Source organism: Budorcas taxicolor, chromosome 15 (genome assembly GCF_023091745.1).
Source record: "Budorcas taxicolor isolate Tak-1 chromosome 15, Takin1.1, whole genome shotgun sequence".
Lineage (NCBI taxonomy): Eukaryota > Metazoa > Chordata > Mammalia > Artiodactyla > Bovidae > Budorcas > Budorcas taxicolor.
Window position 1 is genome coordinate 28,030,924 of NC_068924.1, and position 20,753 is coordinate 28,051,676.

At 51.2% G+C, this 20,753-nt stretch overlaps 1 protein-coding gene across 1 annotated transcript in view; it reads right to left on the minus strand.

Annotated features, from left to right (window-relative positions):
- Positions 1–308: 308 nt before the first annotated feature.
- The window catches only part of TMPRSS13 (transmembrane serine protease 13), a 31,730-nt gene continuing 11,285 nt past the window's right edge, over positions 309–20,753 (minus strand). Inside the window, exons 3-15 of the mRNA XM_052653037.1 lie at positions 19,651–19,882; positions 18,516–18,620; positions 15,813–15,851; positions 15,591–15,713; positions 14,534–14,663; positions 12,620–12,712; positions 11,647–11,690; positions 10,433–10,595; positions 9,052–9,224; positions 3,752–3,850; positions 1,305–1,447; positions 1,022–1,174; positions 309–335 (exon numbers count right to left, since the gene is read on the minus strand). Coding sequence (XP_052508997.1) covers positions 309–335; positions 1,022–1,174; positions 1,305–1,447; positions 3,752–3,850; positions 9,052–9,224; positions 10,433–10,595; positions 11,647–11,690; positions 12,620–12,712; positions 14,534–14,663; positions 15,591–15,713; positions 15,813–15,851; positions 18,516–18,620; positions 19,651–19,882 — 1,524 coding nt within the window. The remainder of the gene's footprint in view (positions 336–1,021; positions 1,175–1,304; positions 1,448–3,751; positions 3,851–9,051; positions 9,225–10,432; positions 10,596–11,646; positions 11,691–12,619; positions 12,713–14,533; positions 14,664–15,590; positions 15,714–15,812; positions 15,852–18,515; positions 18,621–19,650; positions 19,883–20,753) is intronic.

Genomic DNA, 20,753 nt, shown 5'->3' on the forward strand with positions numbered 1-20,753 from the left:
GACGGACACTTCCATGTCGGGGAACCCCTCATGGGGCCCAAACGGTTGTCTTCAGGTGATTTCCAGCCGGGGGTATGGGAAGAGCTGACAGCTCTCCTGATTTCTGAGGACCTTGGGAGAGCAGTGACACACACATGTAAACATACACACATGCACACACACGTGTGTATTCACAGAGGGAGCAGACAGTGGAGGTGGCAGTAACGATGGTGTCTGGTGGCCTTTAGCCCAGAGGAGGTTGCAAATGGCCTGGTCCCTTTGGCCAGAGTCTTCACGGCGGACTCTGTGAGCTGGCGCAGGACAGCTGCTTATGATTTCCGGAAGCGCACCTCCCTCTGAGGACAAGAAGAGAGAGAACAGAGTGAAGCTGGGCTGGGCGTGCACAGGGCAGGATGCGGGCTCAGAGCCTAAAGTTCAGCCCAGCTGCCACCGGGCACTGCCCCTCAGAGAAGAGGGGCAGCCAAGGGGACAAGATGGAAGTGGTTTCTTAGAGACCCGCTACCCTGGATTTCCGGAGCTGCCTTCCCCACCTCTACCTGAGCTCTCACTGCCTGGGTGGAGAAGGGAAGGGCGGGCACAGCTACAGGAAGGATGGGGGTCCAGGGGAGGCAGGGGCTGGACTGGGTCAGCAGAGGTGGGGTAGACCTCTCCTTCCCGATGCCCAGTTTCCTGGGAGACCAACCTCCTGCCAAGGAGGGGAGGCCTCCCCAACTCCGTGTGTGAATTCACAACTGTCCATCACTGGGGAGAGGAGAGGGATCCTGGGGGCCGGCCCTCGCCCCTTTCCAACCCTCTGAGCTCTGTTTTGCAGGAGGAAAAGGAGGGGAAGAAGTCCAGGCAGCTAGGGTTGGCTAACATTTGACACCTGTCCTGTCCTCTCCTGGCAACTTCTGAACGCCCCCCAAAGGCAGGCGGTGCGGAGACCTGGCTGAGACCCCGGGGAAAGGCCAGGCTCGCTTCCAGGCACCCCACCTTTGGGGGTCCCTGCCTGCCAGGAGCATGCCCCCAGCAGGGCTCTCACCTCCATCTTGCTGTATATCCAGGGGAGCACTTCTGTCACCTTGGTGTACACGCCGGGTTTGTTCCTCTGGCCGCAGCCCGTGCCCCAGCTGGTGACTCCTGCCAGGTACCAGCGGCCGTTCTGCTCGCAGACCAGAGGCCCCCCGCTGTCTCCCTGCGAGGGAGCATGCACATCAGCAGTGTGGGAAAGGTGGCCCTTGCGCAGGAAACGGTGGGCCCCCGACTCTCCCTCCTCCCTTCCCTCTGGGTCCCAGGACCTGAGCCCCACGCAGAAGCAAGCCCACCTGGCAGGAGTCTCTGCCTCCTCGCAGGTCCCCTGCGCACATCATCCTCGGGGTAAGGTAGCTGTCGTAGACCAAGTAGTCGTTGCACTTCTTGAAATCAATGAGGTTGACCTGCACCTCCCGGAGAAAAGGGGAAGTCCTCTCTTCAGCGCGGTGGGGTGGAGGAGAGAGAGGGCGGGAAGGGAGTGAGACTCCGGGCGGCTCTGAGGCCTTCCAGCCGCCCAGCCCAGGCCCCAGACTGGCAACCTTCCAGGCGTGGAGGGCACCATTCCCATGGTGGGCCACCCACGTCACAGGGGCACACACAGCCTCACATCAGACACAAGTCACTACACAGAACAGAGACACACACGCAGAGACACACACACAAGCCTATCAGGCTGCCTTACACGCGCACAATGCTTTTCTGTATTCAAAACAGAAAAGATAGGACGGAAAACCCGAAAGAACTTTTCAGTCAACACAAGAGATCACTTCATTTGCCTTTGGGTGCTTTAAATGATGTGCTTTAAGGAGAGCAGGTGTGATGAACCCACTTACAGAAGGAGAAATCTGGGGCTGAAGAAGGACTTGCCCACAGTCTCGGGTGGCACTAGTGGTAAAGAACCCACCTGCCAATGCAGGAGGCATAAGAGATGCAGGTTTGATCCCTGGGTCAGGAAGATCCCCTGGAGGAGCACATGGCTACCCACTCCAGTATTCTTGCCTGGAGAATCCCATGGACAGAGGAGCCTGGTGGGCTACAGTCCATAGGGTTGCAGAGAGTCAGACACGACTGAAGCGACTGGGCAGGCATACACAGTCACCCAAGTACTCAGTTAGAGAGCTAAGGTCAGAACAAGGCTGCTCCCAGCCAGTCACTTCATCCCACGAGCAAGGTCTTGACACCTGCAGTGGCCAGTCTCACGAGTCTCATGGCAAGGCCAGCTGACTGCTGTTCTTTCCTGCCCAGTATCCACAATCCGACAGAACTGACACCAGATAAGGCCGCCCAGTAATCACGATGAAGTGAGGGAAGACCAAACCACTTTCTAACCTTGTTTCAGCCCAGACAAAAACAAAGTAGGCCACATCACAAAAGGACCAATGAGCCCCCTCTTCCAGCCAGAATGAGTGGCTGCTGCTTCTTCATTTCTTCATCAACTATAGCTTTAGGCTCAGTCTATTGACTCTTTCTAGATGAGGTTATTAACATAATCTGTGGAGTCCTATCCCAAGATCACAGGTGCAAAGGCTTTGCACCAAGGCCACAGACATGGAGCCCAGAACCAAGGCCACCTCCAAAACTGATTGAGTCCCATTGTAACCATTGCCAAAAGCCCCCCTGATCATCACCAGCAGGCTTCTGGACACCAAATTAGGAAAAATGCCCAACCCGGTGCTTACCCTATAGCACACCTGCATGCATGCTATCACTTCAGTCATGCCCAACTCTTTGCAACCGTACGGACTGATAGCCCACCAGGCTCCTCTGTCCACGCAAGAATTCCCAGCAAGAATACTGGAGTGGGTTGCCATGCTGTCCTCCAGGGCATGTTCCCAACCCAGTGATTGAACCTGTGTGTGCTGCATTGCCGGAAGACTCTTTACCACTGAACCACCAGGGAAGCCCAGCTTTGATGTATATGCAGGTGTATATATACACACATTCACATCCAGGCCCATGAATCTATATACCCAAACCCTCATCTAGGTAGACCCTCATCTCTATACCCCTACATATCACCCCATACACAGAAGCACATGTATAGTTTTTCTGATAAGCAACCTGAGGTGACCTCTAAAAATGGTTCACTATTCACTTGATCCAGAAAACACCACAAAACTGTGCAAATCAAGAGGTTCAAATCCTCATGTTCACTCTAAGAACACTGATGAAACTGCCCAGGCCATTAAAGGTATGCATATCTGAAAAACCACCAAGTATCTGAAGGGTGTCACTTTGAAGAATCAGCGTGTTCCATTCCGTCATCACAATAATGGAGCTGATACGTGTGCTCAGGTCAAACAGTGGGGCTGGAAAGAATCAGTGGCCCAAGAAGAGCGCTGAGTTTTTATGGCACGTGCTCAAAACTACAGAGAGTAATGCTGAACTTAAGGGCTTAGATACAGATTCTCTGGTCATTGAGTACACCCAAGTGAGCAAAGCCCTCAAGATGGAACACAGGACTTACAGAGCTTATGGGTCGAATCAACCCATACATGAGCTCTCCCTGCCACATGGAGATGATCCTTACTAAAAAAAGGGCAGATTTTCCTAAACTAGAAGTGGAGGTTGCACAGAAGAAAAAGATACCCCAGAAGATCCTGAAGAAACACAACTTATGGCCTGAAAATAAAAGCCACAAAAAAATACAAGTAAAAGAGAAAAGAAAAGAAACACATGTATAAGTCAAACACACACACACACACACACACACACACACAGTCTAGCATCTGCCTCTCACCATCTGTCTCCTTGGTCTTGCCAAAGCCTGTGATCCAGCAGATCTCATTGAGGCCGAAGGTCTGTCCATGCATGGGGAGGCAGGCAGGGTGGACATGAGCTGCGACAAGACCTCAAGACATCAGCGAAGGGAAGAGGCTGGATGTTTTGGAGGGGTGTGTGGAGGGACAGGAGTGCCAACATCCTAGGACATCCTCCTTCCCCATAGAGTGCTCCTGAATCTTTCAAGGCCTTCAATTGACCAGGCAAGAAACTCAGTCACTTCATCTTGACCCTCCAGTCTTCAGCGTACTCTGAGTCCCCCAGACATTCTGACTTTTCAGTGGGTGCCATGTGGGCATATGCATGTGCCTTGGAGCTTCCCTGTGCCAAGCTGACACTGGGTGGCTGAGGGTGTCTCCACTCCAAGAGCAGCTGTCCTCGCTGAGTCTCTTCCACATCTGTCCCCCAGAGCAAGATGCAGCACCGGCTAAATGCCAGGTATTACTGCCATGATGTGTCAGTGGTGGGTCCTGCTTGGTCTGGAGAGGGCACCCCTGGTTAGCCAGGGCCTGAAACTCTCCCTCCAGGGTGAGACAACCTCTCCAAGTGGGAAGAGTGAATCCCTAGAGGCACAGCCCACTAAACTGCTGCTCACTCGCTCCCGCACTCAGAATCGTATAGAAGGTGCTACTGTGCATCAGTTCATAAGTTCCCTCTGAGGACTAGTGTTCCCCTGTGGATTAGAGCATCGACCAGTTTACAAGAGGAAAAGAGTTGATAGAAAGGATATTTGCTGTTGTTTAGTGGCTTAGTCTGACCCTTTTGCGACCCTATGGACTGTGGCCCACCAGGCTCCTCTGTCCAAGGGATTTCCCAAACAAGAATGCTGGAGTGGGTTGCCCTTTTCTTCTCCAGGGGATTTTCATGACCCAGGGATCAAAGTCTCATGACTCTAAGTCTCCTGCATTTCAGGCAGATTCTTTACCCCTGAGCCACTGAGGAAGCCCTAGAGAGGATATTTGCCGTGTTCATAATTGTTATGCATGCTGCAGGTTCCTGTACCTAGAGTTGTGCCTGATACATATAAAGTGCTCTTAGGAAGGAGGAGGAGGGAAGGAGGAAGGGAGGGAGGGGGCAGACAGGGAGGGAGGGAGGATAAATGTAAAATTTTTTTTCCTATAAATTGGGAGTCTAACACATTTATCTGCTAGAGTGTAAACAAACAAAAAATAAATGAAGGCATGGCACTAATTAACAACCAAAACCACAAAATATGACTTAAAATAGTTTATGCCTCTGAAAGCATTCCTCCTAAGATCAGGAACAAGACAAGGGTGTCCACTTTCCCCAAAATTATTCAACATAGCTCTGGAAGTCCTAGCTGCAGCAATCAGAGAAGCAAAAGAAATAAAAGGAATCCAGATCAGAAAAGAAGAAGTAAATCTCTCACTGTTTGCAGATGACATGATACCGTACATAGAAAACCCTAAAGATAGTAACAGAAAATTACTAGAGCTAATCAGTGAATTTAGCAAAGTTGCAGGATATAAAATCAATACACAGAAATCACTTGCATTTCTATATACTAACAATATAAAATCAGAAACAGAAATTAAGAAGTCAATCCCATTCACCATTGCAACAAAGAGAATTAAATATTTAGGCATAAACTTACCTAAGGAGATGAAAGAACTGTACACAGAAAATTATAAGACACTGATGAAAGAAATCAAAGATGACATAAACAGATGGAGAGATATTCCATGTTCCTGGGTAGGAAGAATCAATATTGTGAAAATGACTATACTATCAAATGCATTCTACAGATTCAAAGCAATCCCTGTCAAATTACCAATGACATTTTTCATAGAACTAGAACAAAAAATTTCACAATTCATATGCAAACACAAAAGACCCTGAATAGCCAAAGCAGTCTTGAGAAAGAAGAAAGAGAAAGAAAGAAGAATGGAGCTGGAGGAATCAAGCTTCCTGACTTTAGATTATACTACAAAGCTACAGTCATCAAGATAGTACGGTACTGGCACAAAAACAGAAATATAGACCAATGGTACAAGATAGAAAGCCAAGAAATAAACCCATGCACCTATGGGTACCTTATTTTTGACAAAGGAAGCAAGACTATACAGTGGGGCAAAGACAGCCTCTTCAGTAAATGGTGCTGGAAAAACTGGACAGCTACATGTAAAAGAATGAAATTAGACCACTTCCTAACACCATACACAAAGATAAACTCAAAACGGATTAAAGACCTAAATGTAAGACCAGAAACAAAACTCTTAAAGGAAAACATAGGCAGAACACTTGATGACATAAATCAAAGTGAGATACTCTATGACCCATCTCCTCAAGTAATGGAAATAAAAACAAAAGTAAACAAGTGGGACCTGATTAACTAAAAAGCTTTTGCACAGCAAAGGAAACTTTCTGCAAGGTGAAAAGACAACCCTCAGAATGCAAGAAAATAATAGCAAATGAAACAACTGACCAAGGGTTAATTTCCAAAATATATAAGCAGCTCATACAACTCAATACCAGAAAAACAAACATTTCTCCAAAGAAAACATACAGATGGCTAACAAACACATGAAAAGATGCTCAACATTGCTCATAATTAGAGAAATGCAAATCAAGACTACAATGAGATATCACATCATACTGGTCAGAATGGCCATCATCAAAAAGTCTACAAACAATAAATGCTGGAGAGGATGTGGAGAAAAGGGAATGCTCTTGCACTGCTGGTGGGAATGTAAATTGATACAGCCACTATGGAAAACAGTATGGAGATTCCTTAAAAAACTAGGAATAAAACCACCATGCTGCTGCTGCTGCTAAGTCGCTTCAGTCATGTCCAACCATATGACCCAGCAATTCCACTCCTAGGCATATACCCTGAGGAAACCAAAATTGAAAAAGACACATATATCCCATTGTTCATTGCAGCACTATTTACAATAGCTAGAACATGGAAGCAACCTAGATGTCCATCAACAGATGAATGGATAGAGAAGTTGTGGTACATATACACAATGGAATATTACTCAACCATAAAAAGGAACGTCTTTGAGTCAGTTCTAATGAGATGGATAAACTTAGAACCTATTATATGGAGTGGAGTCAGAAAGAGAAAGATAAATATCATATTCTAATGCATATATATGGAATCTAGAAAAATGGTACTGAAGAATTTACTTGCAGAGCAGCAATGGAGAAACAGATGTAGAGAATAGACTTATGGACCTGTGGAGAGGGGAGGAGAGGGTGGGATGTATGGAGAGAGTAACATGGAAACTTACATTACCATATGTAAAATAGATAAGCCAACGGGAATTCTCTGTATGGCTAAGGAAACTCAAACAGGGGCTCTGTATCAACCTAGAGGGGTGGGATGGGGCAGGAGATGGAAGGGAAGTTCAAAAGGAAGGGGATATATGTATACCTATAGCTGATTCATGTTGAGGTTTGACAGAAATCAACAAAATTCTGTAAAGCAATTATCCTTCAATAAAATAAATAAATAAATTAAAAAAATAAATAACAAGAACCTACTGTATACCAAAAAAAAAAATTAGTCTATACCTATTTTGGAGACATACAGTCTTAAAAACATGTAACACTAGTATATATCTACTTGTGTTTTTATAGAGTAATTAAATTTATCTGTGAGTTTTCACAAGCTTTCTCAGCTAGTACAGTGACTTCAAAGTGCTCAGTCTACCAGGCAGTTTAAGAAAATCTGCTCTGATTTCTAAACCAAAAATCAGGGCACATGGTCTGACCTCAGGACTACACAAATCCTAGCTGTGATTTATGATGCTACAAAGATGCTTCTTGACCAGAAGTGGGGGGCAGGGAGGGGTGGCTATCAGAGTATAGGGAGGGACTGCTGTAGTCTGAAAAGCATATATAATGCTATAATAACTTAAATTTCATTTTACAAATTATTTAATTAGATTTGGAATTTCAGATAATATTAATGGGGGTTTGAGTTGATGGCAAGTGAGGTCCGGATGGTTAGCCAAATGGAGTCTGTGTTTGACAAGGTTGGAAGACCTGTTTTGGTCCTGCAGACTGCCTGCCCCCTTTTATGTGTGCATGAGGGGGGCAAGGCAGGGGCAGTAGGGCACCCCTCCCCTCACAGTCCGAGGATCCGCAGACAAGGATGTTGGGGGCGGGGTGGGGGGTGGGGGGTGGCAGGCAGAGGGCAGAGAGGGCCCGCAGGGTGGGCGTGGCTGGAGGTGGGCGTGGCTCTGGGTTGGCCCCACCCAACCGAATCTTGTGTTGGGGATTGGACTCCTCCCCGCACCACTCTGACGAGCTATCTGCTCTGACTCAGGACCAACCCCGCCTCCGCAATTAATGTGCCAGGAAAGGCCAGCTCACAGGCCCAGAGCGTCAGAAAGGCTGGATTAACCAAAGAGCCCTCCGAGGCTTCCGGAAGCCTCTCTAGCCTGCCAAGACTGATTAGGTGCCCACATCTGTGCCACCATACCCCGCTCCCGCGGTGGCCCCTGACATCACATCACTAGCTTCTAAGCGGCTGTTGTTCTCTTTGCAGGGGGAACTGCAGAGCCGCTAGGTAGTAGACACACTGTATTTGATACCTGAACAAATGGGCGGATGAACTAATGAACGAAAACTGATCTCCTCCTGAGAATTTCGGTAGCATTTCCTTTCTGTAGCCCCATTTAGTTCTCAAGGTCTCAGCTCCATCCTTTGAGCAGTTGGCTGTTTGGTTGCGTAGGTATTTTGCTTGTGTTCGCAACTTCGGTGTTGGCAATTTGCCAGCACAGAGCAGCGTGGGAAGAACATTGCCTGTGAGGCAGACCCACCTGGACCCAGTCCTGAAGCTGCTCCTTATTACTTCATGACCTCGGGAAATAATCTCTCTCTAACGGTCTTCTCAAAGGGAAAATGAAGCTAATAGTAGTACCTGCTTCACAGGATCTGGTAGTGAAGAGTATATGAAATTGTAGATGTAAAACACTTACCATGGTGTCTGGCCTCTGTTAAGTGCTGGATATACCAGTGAAACAATTCGATCTGTTTATCTTAATGAAGCCCAGAACCTAAACCCTGGCTCTGTCACCAATTTGCAATAGAAGAGGAGTCACTGGGGCAAGTTTATTTCCAACCTCCCGGTCTCAGTTCTCCCAACTGTAATATAGTTCCACCAAATGATCTCGAAGACTGACATTTGCCATGCTGAAGCTCTGGACCCTGGGATGGGTTTGTGGATGCTGCTAAGCGCAAAGGCTCGGCACCGAGGGGTGCCGGCTGAGCAGGGGGCTCACTCACCGGACAGGGTCAGGGGCTTGGAGAGCCGCATGAGGGCGATGTCATAGTCATCCTGGTCATCTGAGTAGTTGCTGTTGATGATGATCTGGGCGACGGAGGCTGACTCGGGCAGGTGGTGCAGGTCGTTGGTGCCCACGTACACCTTCCAGCCCTCCAGGATCTTCTCCCGGGTACTGCCAAGGCCACAGAGAGCACGGGCCAGTTACCACCTGGCAGAGGTCCTGGCAACATCTGCTGCACACAAGGAGCTTCAGCCAGAGCACCAGCTTGGAGGCAGGAGGATGGATGAAGTGACCTCTGGAGGGGGCACTCTATCTTAGCCCAGGGGTCTAGAACAATCCTCTACTTTCAGAAAGCTGCTCTGAACTGGTGGTTCTGTACCTTACAATAGAAAATGGGGGCTTCCTTGGTGGCTCAGTGGTAAAGCCACAATACAGGAGACACAGGTTCGATCCCCAGTCCAGGAAGATCCCACATGCTGAGGAGCAGCTAAGCCCATGTGCCATATCTGTTGAGCCTGCGCTTTAGAGCCTGGGAACCACAACTCTACATGCCACAGCTATTGAAGCCCCAGCACTGCTCCGCAGCAAGAGAAGCCACCTCAATGAGAAGCCCATGCATCGCAACTAGAGAGTAGCCCTGGCTCGCTGAAACTAGAGAAAGCCCACATGCAGCAATGACGACCCAGTGGAGCCATAAATGAATAAATAAATAAAATTTTTAAATGGAGAATGGGAGGAGACGAGTAAGACTTCTGGAACCACTGGCCCCACTGTCTCCTCTGGATGCCACCAAGGATCCAGTGAAGTGGACGGGACACATCTCAGTGGTAGTATTCTCAGCAGAAATGAGGCTTTCGACAGGACAAAGTGACCCACTGAAGACTCACTGCTGGGGAAGCCGGTGCCCTTGAGGCCTCATCTCCCAGCCCTTTCCTGTCCACCAACTCGAAGGACAAGCCTGGCTGGTGCCTGTCGAAAGCTGACTGCTCTGTCTTGCCCGCAGTTCCCGGGACAGCATTCCCAATGTCTCCAGCTCCTCTTCTGTAACTTCCAGGTTTTGAAAGCAGCCACAAGCCCCAAACCTCTTTATTTCACCCTGTTCTTTAGGGCAGGCTCCCAATTCCTCCTGTCTACCTTCCCCTCTCTCTCCCCTGAAGCCAGCAATGGTATTTTCTCACTCTGCACTGACTCAGGATAAGTAACCCCAATTCACACTCCCAGGACCGAATCATGGTCCTCACCACACATGTGCCGCCCAGTCCTCGGGGCCAGGCTTGCAACCAAAGTCCCCCTCCACAGAGAGAAGTCAGTCTGCCCTCAGCCCTTCCTGGCGTCCAGACCCTCAGCCATGTCGCATCATGGCGCCCCTGGGCACTTACATAAAGAAGCAGTGGGCAGCAGTGAGAATCCACTGGGCATCGATCAGCGTGCCCCCACAAATGTGGGTATGGGAGAACTGCAGGCTAACTTGCCAAGGCCACTTGCTTTCTGGGGCCAGCGCCCCTCCCACGATCCGCCCAGTCATGGCCCTCAGTCCACAGTCTGGAGAGAAGCAGAAGAGATGAACTATGAAGTCGGCTTTTCTTAGAGCTGCTACCATGCTCCTAGGCCCAGAGAAGCTCAGGCATGAGGGCACCACCCACCCACGGAGGCCACTTTGCCCACTTAATCTGATTCGGCACAGCTATTTCCCGCCAACACAGAGCTCCCACATGGTGGGTTAGCTTTCTGGGATCATCCAGTAGAAAGTCTGATCCTAGGAAATATCCTCTTTCCTCCCACGCATTTATTGTGCTAGTAATTCAACAAATGCTTCCTAAACACCCCCTGCTTTGGGTGATGTGCCAGGCGTTAGGGTCACAATGGTGAACCCCAGGGCTGCTGTCAAGAGCTTTGGAAAACAGACGAAGTCTAACACAACCCTGAACTGATGAGCAATGTGATTTGGATCATTTCAAAACGAAGAAGAAAATTCCTTCCCATGATGCACAAGTAGTTGGTGCTCACATGGTTTCTCAGGGGGTCATTTAGTGCTGTTGGGCACCCTGTGCCCCAGGGGAACATTTCCAAACATGTTCCAGAGTGAGTCATCCCCTGAGATCATGCACAGAGTTTCCTTTCTCCTTTGAAGGAGGAGAGAGTGAAGAGCCAGCGGTGGTCTGAGGGGGCTCTGTCCATAGCACTGTGCCCACTTGCTCAGGGGGGCACCCCACCTGTTCATCGTGAGGACACAGCACTCGTGGACTGGTTAACGGTTTGGGCCCTGTGGTCAGAGCCAAGATTCAATACCAGCTCTTCACCTACCATGAGCTCTGACATGCTCTCTCAATCCTCTGCCCCCTGCCCAGAATCCAAGACACTTGAATGATGAGGTTGCTGGGCTGGGCAGAGTCAGAAGGGGAAATGCTGCCCTGAAAGTGTCTATCCAGATGACTTGCAGGCACCCTGGCCCTGAAACAGGCCTGCTGCTCAAGCCCCTCTTCCTGGCTCTGATCCCCAGGGTTGGCTCTCTTCCTCACAGGGATTCCATCCCTCTGTCCCCTGACTCCCACCCCACACAGGCCACAATCCAGGAGGAAGAGCATCTTCTTACGGGAACACTGTAGAGCGACATACTGCTGGGAAGGGCAATCAGACCTGCAGGAGAAGACACAAAAGTTGAGAAAAGGGCACATCAGCCACTGCCTCCAGGAAGCCTTCCATGATTGGCCCCTGCTAAGTTCTATCCTATCCCCTTTGCACAAGAAGGTGGAGATTCTGACCTTTCTCCCTCCCAGTAGGACAGACCCTTCCTGTGCTTTCTCTAGAGACAGGGATGGCTTAGTGCGAACCAGCCCCACCCTTCTCCCCATCTCCCAGTTTTTCTGTGGCAGGTTGCACATACAGGCTAGGTCATGTCTTCTGAACTCATGACTTCACTGTCCCAGCATCTTTCTGCAGCTAAACATGTGGCTCAGCTCTCCTCTGACACTTGCTCAACCCTCTACCAGCAGTGCAGCACGTGAACCACCCAGCACAAAGCAGGAATCCAGGAGGAAGCTCATTTGCCTTCCTTCCCTCTCCACGCCCTTTTCTCTCACAGCCTGGTTTCTTCTCTCCTCTCCCCAGGGTAAACACTGCTAGCTGTTGGAGAGCCCCCCATCCCTCTCCACCCAGTGGCATTGGGACGAGAGCAGCTGCAGTGCAGAGTGACAGGTGGCGAGGCCCGGCGTGAAAGAGAGGGTGAAGCTCCCCAGATGGGCCTCCCTGCCCCTGACTCCCTGCACCTGGCACTCCCCCTCCCCACTGCCACCCCAGCGATGTTTCTCCCCCTCCACCCCAAGAGCCCTCCCTGCAGCAGCTTTCAGTCCTAACATCAGGCTGATCAGTGGCCCCACGGTTTATTCATTGTCTTTGGCAACCAGGTAAATTCTTTGGGCCCCCCTGACTTCGAGGTGCTCTGTGCACCAAGTTTTGATGACTTCCAACTCAGGAGGCAGGTAGTGAACGAGAGCTGTTTCTGAGATGCTCTGGACATTCACGAAGGACTCCTGGAGGCAGCAGATAGCCTTGCCCACCCCACGTACGTGTAGGTGCTCTCCTGGATGGTGGAGTTAAATTCGGAGACTGAGAAACTGCTGCCAACATTCCTATTGGCCACTTTGGTTGTCCAGTAAGCACTGCAAGGGAGGAGAGGGGAGAGGAATGAACCACCTTGAGAAAGCGCCCACCCCTGGTCCCCGGGCCTGCATGAGAGTCCCAGCCAGCCCTGCTGCAGAGGCCAGAGGCAGTTAAAATCCAATGATCTCAGACCCCACCCACATATTCCACTACTCCCCCCACTCACCTTACACACTAGCCCAGTAGTTTTGAAAATATGGTCCCATCTCAGGGGACAATGTTAGCACTGCCTGGGAATTTGTTACAAATGCAAATCTGGGGGCCCTGTCTCAGACCCACTGAATCAACAGTTCTGGTTCTGTGTTTTAACAGGCTCTCCAGGTGATCCCGCTGCACTCTGGAGTTTGAGGAACATGGACTGAGCCCTTTCCTGTCCGGACTGTGATCCACGGACCTACAGCAGCAGCATCCCCTTCCAGACCTGCTGAGCCATGCTCTTCATTTTAATGATCTCCATGTTATGGGTTTGCACACTAAAGCCTGAGAACCATTTAGCTCCTTAGACCAGAGTGTGCCTAAGAACCACCCTGGGGTGTTGTTAAGTGTTTGAAATCCTAATTCCAGAGATTTTGATTTCAGGGTGCATTTTAACAAGCACCCCAGGTGATTCTGCTCTGTGTGATCCATGGACTGCTATCTGTGTGGCACTGTGGTGCGTTTCTAGGACATGGGACGCCCTTACATGCAAGCTTGCCTTTGTGGGTGCTCTTCCTCCATTGCTCTGCTGACCTCCAAGTGCAGTCAGGCACCCTCTCTGTTGTGTGTACATAATGCTTCCCACATATTCTTTCCATTACACATCACACAGCGCTGTGATTATTGGTTAAAGCCTCTCTCGCCCACACCATACCAGAGATTGTCCCACAACAGGGATCTTGTCTGGGTGTCTGGCACATAATAAAAACTCGATGAATATTCTTTGAATAAATGACGCTGTCTATTGAAGTCTAAGGGAAGCTCACATTTGCATAAAGTCACACAACTCAATGATAAACCATGTCCATCATCTTCCAACTAGGTCTCCCAGGTCATCTTTCACGATGGGAACTCTGATGTGGGGGCAGAGAACTGGTTCTCAGTCCTAGCCTCCAAGCCCTAGTTTTCCAGGTGCTTCTTCTACAGAGAACCCACAGTGAGATCCTTAATAAACCCTCTCCCCAGAACTTCACACACATTAGTGAACCCCCCCCCCAAACTACTTGGTTTGAAACTCAGACCAAAAGGGAGTATGGAGGTGACTATGTGGCCAAAAATGGAGGGCTCCTTCAAGCTGGAAGGTCATGGTAAACCCCATTCCCTCCTCCACCCACTGGTACCAGCTTCCTGTTTCAGATCTTTAGAGTCAAAAGTGCTAAGGACTTTACCTGGCCACATCTGCCCATCTCACTCTTCGTTTGATGAGTCCTAGCTCGAGTTGCAGCTGCTCAGAGTCCACTGAAGGGTTTGCCCAGCCTGAGCTGCTAGTTATCAGATGTGAGGAGAAAACAAGACCTGCCCAAATGCACACCCACCTCACAGGCCACCACGACCATTGAATGTGATCATGGGCACAAGGGTGCTTTGATGCAAAGAACCGTATAGGGGTGCCATCCTGCTTCAAATCTGCTAATAACTACTTTGGCCTCCTGGAAACAGCTTGCCCCCAGACCTGGGCTCCCCAGGCTGCTGTTCCTTTGAATAACTTGAGGGCACTATGAGCTCGTGACCTCAGCCCTGGTCCCCAAGAGTCTTCTTGGTATGAGTGACCCTCATTGAGCCTGAGATGCCCGTGTGAAAAGTCTGAGACGTCCCTGAAGCAAGGACTGGTGGGGAAGGTATACCTCTCGAAACCCAGCTGCTGGCAGGTCTTCTTCGAATAGGAGTCATTCCAGCTGTCACTGCAGATGGGAAGCCACTGATGGGAGGATCCAGAGTAGACTTTAAGCAGAGACTTGTCCCAGTCAAACCTCACTGCCGGTCAAGAAAAGGGCAAGGTGGGTCCTCAACACCGGGAGGCTCCAAGCTCTTGAGGAATGAACTGAGCGAGGCTCTGAGATGCTCCTGTCCCCAGACTTCTTGCTGAGGCCTTGCAGACGTCTGGGAGCTTGGCTGGGGACAGGATGGCCATCAGCCAGTGCTCAGAGCCCAAGATGCTTGGTGAGGGCAGAGCCAAGGCAAGGGGCTGGAGCGGGGCAGAGAGCTCTCTGTTCAACAGAACCCAGGAGCCTTTGCTGGGAGAAGGGGTGAGCACTGCCAGGAGGCATTACCCTAAGAGGGCAGTGACATGCCCAAATAAGAGTGTGACAAGGGGAACCTTGATCCAACTGAGTCCTCACTAGACCTTTGCAGTCACAGATGGATGTGGTCATGGGCAAGGACACACATATGCACACAGGTGGAAGGGGCAGGTTATGTACCCACAGACACCCACGTCAGGGCTGTACATAGATGACACTTGTAAAAACCACTGAGGACAGCACTTAAAGAGGTCTTTTCCTCATCTGCAGCTTCATTTACAAGCTGACCTTCATGAAACCATATTGGTGGCAGGTCAGAGGTTACCTGCTGGGCAAAGAGAAGGGGTACACGGACAGGACTTTGGACCCCACACTTGTCTCCAGCTGCAGAGCAGCTCTGCTTTGCTGGGAGCTATCAGATTTTATTTGAGAAGCATTCATCTTGTCCAATCCACACATTTTGCAAATTAAGAAACTGAAGCCCAGAGAAGGTAAGTGATTCGCCCAAGACACACTCAAAGCCAGGTTCCAGACCCCAGTCTATTATGACTAGAACCCAGATCCTCCAGGTCTCTGTCTGTCACCTCCCGTTTGAGCTGATAGCCAGTTTGCAGCCCCCAGAGTGCACGCACGAACACACGCACACGTCCAACCTCCTTACCACAGCCCAGCTCATCACTCTTCAGCCTACAGTCCTCGACTCCATCACAGCGCACAGCGTGACTAGGGCAGCTCTCTCTTGGCTCCTTGTAATTGACCCCTGTGTGGGCCCGCCAGAAGTAAACTGAGAAAAAAAAACATTAAGCAGAAGCTGGGTCATTGCTAGCCCCAGAGAGACGTGACACGATGCAGCCCAAGGCCCTGGGGGTTCTGAGACACCGACCTGCAATGCCTCTTGGGCTCTGGGGTTCTCGTCCCCCATCTGTATGGAGAGAAAGTCTGCTCAGGAATGCTCTGGAATGTTCCAGAAAGCTCCTGCAAGCAGGACAGCACCAGGCAAACTCAAAAGCAGCCACTCAGAGAGAGAGAGAGAGAGTAAGGGAGGGAGGTGTGGAGATGGGTAATACTCTGGAAGCTCTCCTGCCCGATGTGCTGGGCAGAGTGTTGTTCCGAGAAATCTTCCTTTTCAGTGTCCCAGAGGCCCCTTCTCAGACCCAGTCCAGCACCCTCACCATCTCTATGCGCTGCAGGTTGTAGCACACACATCTGCAGCCACTGCCTGTCTGGTCTTCTCAGAGGTTGTCCTTCCAGCCTCTAAAGCTCCTAGATTTTCTTCCACGTCCCTCTTCTCCAAACAAGAGCTATTCCCTAGGCTCAGTTCTTGCCCCACTGCTTGTCTCAATGCCTTTAACTGTCTTCCCAGGGACTCCCTGGTCGTCCAGTGGTTGCAAATCCACCTGCCAATGCAGGGACACAGGTTCGATCCCTGGTCCAGGAAGATCCCACGTGCCTCAGGGTAACTAAGCCTGCAAGCCACAATTACTGAGCCCGCACACTCTAGAGCCCGTGCTCCAGAACAAGAGAAGCCACGACAATGAGATACCTACGGACCGCAGCCAGAGAGTAGCCCACCGCTTGTCGCAACCAGAGAAAGCCGACACATAGAAACGAAGACCCAGGGCAGCCAAAAATAAATAAGTGTCTTCCCACTCAGCGAGCACCTCTAGGTGGCTGATTCCCGAATGCACAAGTTGGGTTGAAAAGCCGACAGCTTAACAAACCATATGTGAGCATCAGCTCCACAACTTCTTCTAAGAGCACTTTCCGTACTGGGAGTTGTCATGCCTCCCGCCTGGAAACTCCTCACCTTGGATGCCTGAGGAAGCCCAGGGTCTGACCCCTCACCCTGCCTCCTGTCTGCAATCTGTTTCTCAGCCCTGACTCCGGCCTCTGTCGCTGGCCCCACTGTGCTGCCACGCCATCTGGAAGTCACCCTCTGTGACCGCTCCTCCCTGGTTCAGACACCAGTCCCCCAAACTTGTTGGACTTCCCTTCCTCCTGTGCCCTGGTCTTTCTACCCCCCACCCCCATCCCGGGCACCGAGGCTCCTGGGATAGCCTTGATGTGTAGCAGAGAGCTCTCAAGAGACGGGGGCTCTACTCCTGACCACATTGCCAAGCTGCTCAGTGACGACCTCCCCGGGAAGTCCGGAGGTCAGGGGACTTAAGGAAATGCTGTGAAATCATGTTGAGAGTCCCCCCTGCCCAGGTTGCCCTCTCACCTCCCCCTAGATTATTTCCTGGTGCTCTCTGTGCACTGCCAGGGGCCTCCACTGGAGCGTGTGCCTTGTGTGGGAAAGGGAGGGAACAGGGTCGAGCATCCTGGTGGGAGGTTCACATGGGGGCCACGAGGCAGGCTCTGTGCTGACACCCTCATGGGCATTGTCAAGCAGGCGGGGAAACTGAGGCTCAGGAAGTTCATTAACTTAGGTGGCTGCGCCAAGATGCTTCAGCAGGTCTGTCTGGTCCTAAAGCTGTACTTGTAACCAGCTACTTCTTTCCATGCGATTCTCTTCCTCAAACAGCCCTGCCAGCTGGGTGTTTCCCTGTAGTCACCCAGCCTGCCCTTCACCGCCCTGTGCAGCCTCTGTAACAGAATCCTCACCCCTTGGCCTGGCACTTCAAGCTCTCTACAATGTGGCCAAGCCATGCCCAACCCAAGGACAGCCTTCAGGTCCCCAGATGAGTATTGACCTTGGTGAATCGGGCCCTCCCCATGCCAACTTGCCCATTTGCCTCCCCCCACCCCGACACTTCCTGCAGCTGCTCACCCCGCTTAGATGCCCTGCCAGGAGATCCTCCCCTCCCTGCCATCTTCTGGATCCTCATCTGGCCCCACAGCCTTCAGGAACTGCCCCCTGCCTCCGTACCCACACAGCTGTCCTCTCTTCCTGTTGGTAATACTCAAATCCACTTGGCCTTAATCATTTCCATCTCTGTCCCCCAGGGGACTGTACTTGCCCCAAGGACTGGGGGGTACAGTGGGTACTCTCCTTTGCTTCCCACTGTGCTGGGCTCAGAGCAGACACCCCTGCAGGGAGCCCTGGCAGAGGTCCTGAGTGTCTTTTCGAGAAGATGTGGATTTCAGGGAGATTGGACCCCTGAACACTTGATCTCATTGACCAAAAATGCCCAAGGGGCCTTTAACCTCATCAATGTTCCAAGTGTTTGTTTTTTAAATAAGTCACATTTTTAGAGTGGGATTTTGTGTCAGGCACTGTGCCGTTAGCTCATTTATTCCTCATGACCCAGTGAAATCTTCAGGATATTTTACTAAGCACATGTTAATTTGAATGAATGAATGGCTTTAATCCCATTTGAAGACACAGAAACTAAGCTCAGACTGGTGAACTACTACAGAAGGGACCCACTCCCGGTTCCTCTGACTTCCCACCCTCTCAACCCACCCACCGCCAAGGGGCCTGGAAGTGCCAGGGTTCAAGGCCACTTGTAAGAGTGTCCCTCTGTGGACACGGCAGCCTGTGTGTGTTCCCTACTTTTGTCTCCCTGCTGAGTGCTCCCATCCCCCAACTCCACTCCACCCTGCAATGACCAGGGGCCAGCTTTGCTCCCTCTGTTAAACTCACATAGGATGATGAGCGACACCACAAGGGCGATGAGAAGGAGGACACATCCGATGAGCGGCAGCCGCTTCTGGCCCTCCTGCCAGGTGAACTTGGGCAAGGTGATACCTAGGAGCAGGCCAGCAGCAGGGGAGGGTGCGACTGTGAGAGGGGAGTCAGGCAGAGAGGAGATGGGGTAGGGAAAGAAGGCTGGTCCAGGAGGACCCAGTTAGGCCCTCTCCTCCCAGCGTATGGTACCATCCCTGCCTGATACCAAGTTCCCTTTTACTTAGCATCTATTATGGGCCCATTAGGCATTTATGTGTGGTATCTTATTTAATTCTGACAGCAACTGTGTGAACTGGGCATTATTATACCCATTTTATAGATGGGGAAGCTGAGGTTCATGGAAGTTAAATGACTTGCTCAGGGTTACTAGGCTAGTGAGTGGCAGAACAGGGATTCAAATGAAATGTGTTTGATGCCGAAGGTCTCTATACCAAAGTGTCTCATTGACTCTTCAGAGGGCAAGATGGGCAGACTGAACTCGAGGGCAAGAGGAGGGCAAGTTGGGATGGGGGCAAAAGGGCTGCTTCATTAAGGGCAGAGCCAGTCCCTGAGGCCCATTTGGCATGTCTCCGCATGGGCTGAATCATAATGGCCAGCTTGGGAAGTTGGGGGTGGGGAGTGCCTGCCTGATCAGAATCTCTCCCTTTGTTCCTTCACCCACAGATAGGCCCTTGATCATCGCTGTACTCCCGTGTAGACTCCAGCTTCCCTGGCTGACCCTCCAGGGCAGCTCTAGGAAAGAGGCCTGGTTTCTAACCAGGAGCTCTGGCTCTCAAAATCTGCACCTTGACCCAGTATGTGCAGCCTCCAAAGTCATGCCTGCTTTGTTGGTCCTGATTTCTCATGCTTTACCACATTTGCCCCAATTTCCCACTGTCTTGGGTTTGTGTGTGATGGTTCCTTTCTGCCCCCACCTCCCCAGGTCCCCTACTGCCCATCCAAACCATCCCCCCTCCTTCCCAGACATTGTCATCCAAGAGCTAGAGGAGAAGCAGAGAGTGCCCAACTTGGAGATTTACCTGCACCACACCCCCTCCACCTTCCGATGACTCCCCTGTCCTTCCTGCCTTCCCTGCAGGAGTCCCCTTACCTGGGCTCTCCCTGGCGGCCCTGGTGGCTGGTGCGGGCCCGGCAGGAGATGCATGGACAGGGACAGTCCCCACTGGCGTGGCTCTCACAAGGTACACTCGGGTTGGAGATGATGTCAATGCTGACACGGTGGATGAGGACCTGCCAGACGATGACCTGGAAGGTGATGCCCGGGCTAGGGGTGCTCGGCCCGGGGATGCCCGGGCTGGAGGCGTCCTTGCCGGGGAGGCATTCTGAAAGCAGATCGAAGGCTGTCCCTCAGGCTGCTCCTCTATTAACTCATGCAGCAGTCAGCCCTGCTGACCCAGGAGACAGAGGTCCTGGGGCAGGTGGCTAAGGGGTGAGCAGAGCCCCCAAATAGGGAAGAGAGTGTCTGAGGATGGAAAGAAAGCTCAGAGCCTGCTGTCCCCAACTCCCTGTGGTCTCTGCCCTTACAGAGAGGTGGGCAGAGGGCACTGGGCCATCTGCCTAGAGCGCGGGGCATCTGCTTTGGCTGTATGTGTCTGCTGTGCTGTGCTAAGGCACTTCAGTCCAACTCTGTGTGATCCTATGGACTGTAGCCCACCAGGCTCCTCTGTCCCTGGGATTCTCCAGACAAGAATACTGGAGTGAGCTGCCATGCCCTCCTCCAAGGGCTACATGTGTCTGCTGCTGCTGCTAAGTCTCTTCAGTCGTGTCCAACCCTGTGCGACCCCATAGACGGCAGCCCACCAGGCTTCCCCGTCCCTGGGATTCTCCAGGCAAGAACACTGGAGTGGGTTGCCATTTCCTTCTCCAATGCGTGAAAGTGAAAAGTGAAAGTGATATCGCTCAAGTTGTGTCCAACTCTTCATGACCCCATGGACTGCAGCCCACCAGGCTCCTCCACCCTTGGGATTTTCCAGGCAAGAGTACTGGAGTGGGTTACCATTGTCTAGGGACCCTCAAAAAAGAGGCTGCTGGACCAGACCTCACTCTGAGCTGGGAGTTACCACCCTTTCTTCCTTCTTTACTCCCCCGCACCCCATCCTTCTGTGTATGTGTGTTAGATTATAAACCATCATTCTTACTTTGAGCTGTCATCAAAAAGTGTGAGAAGCACTGCTTAAGAAAAGCCCTGACCTG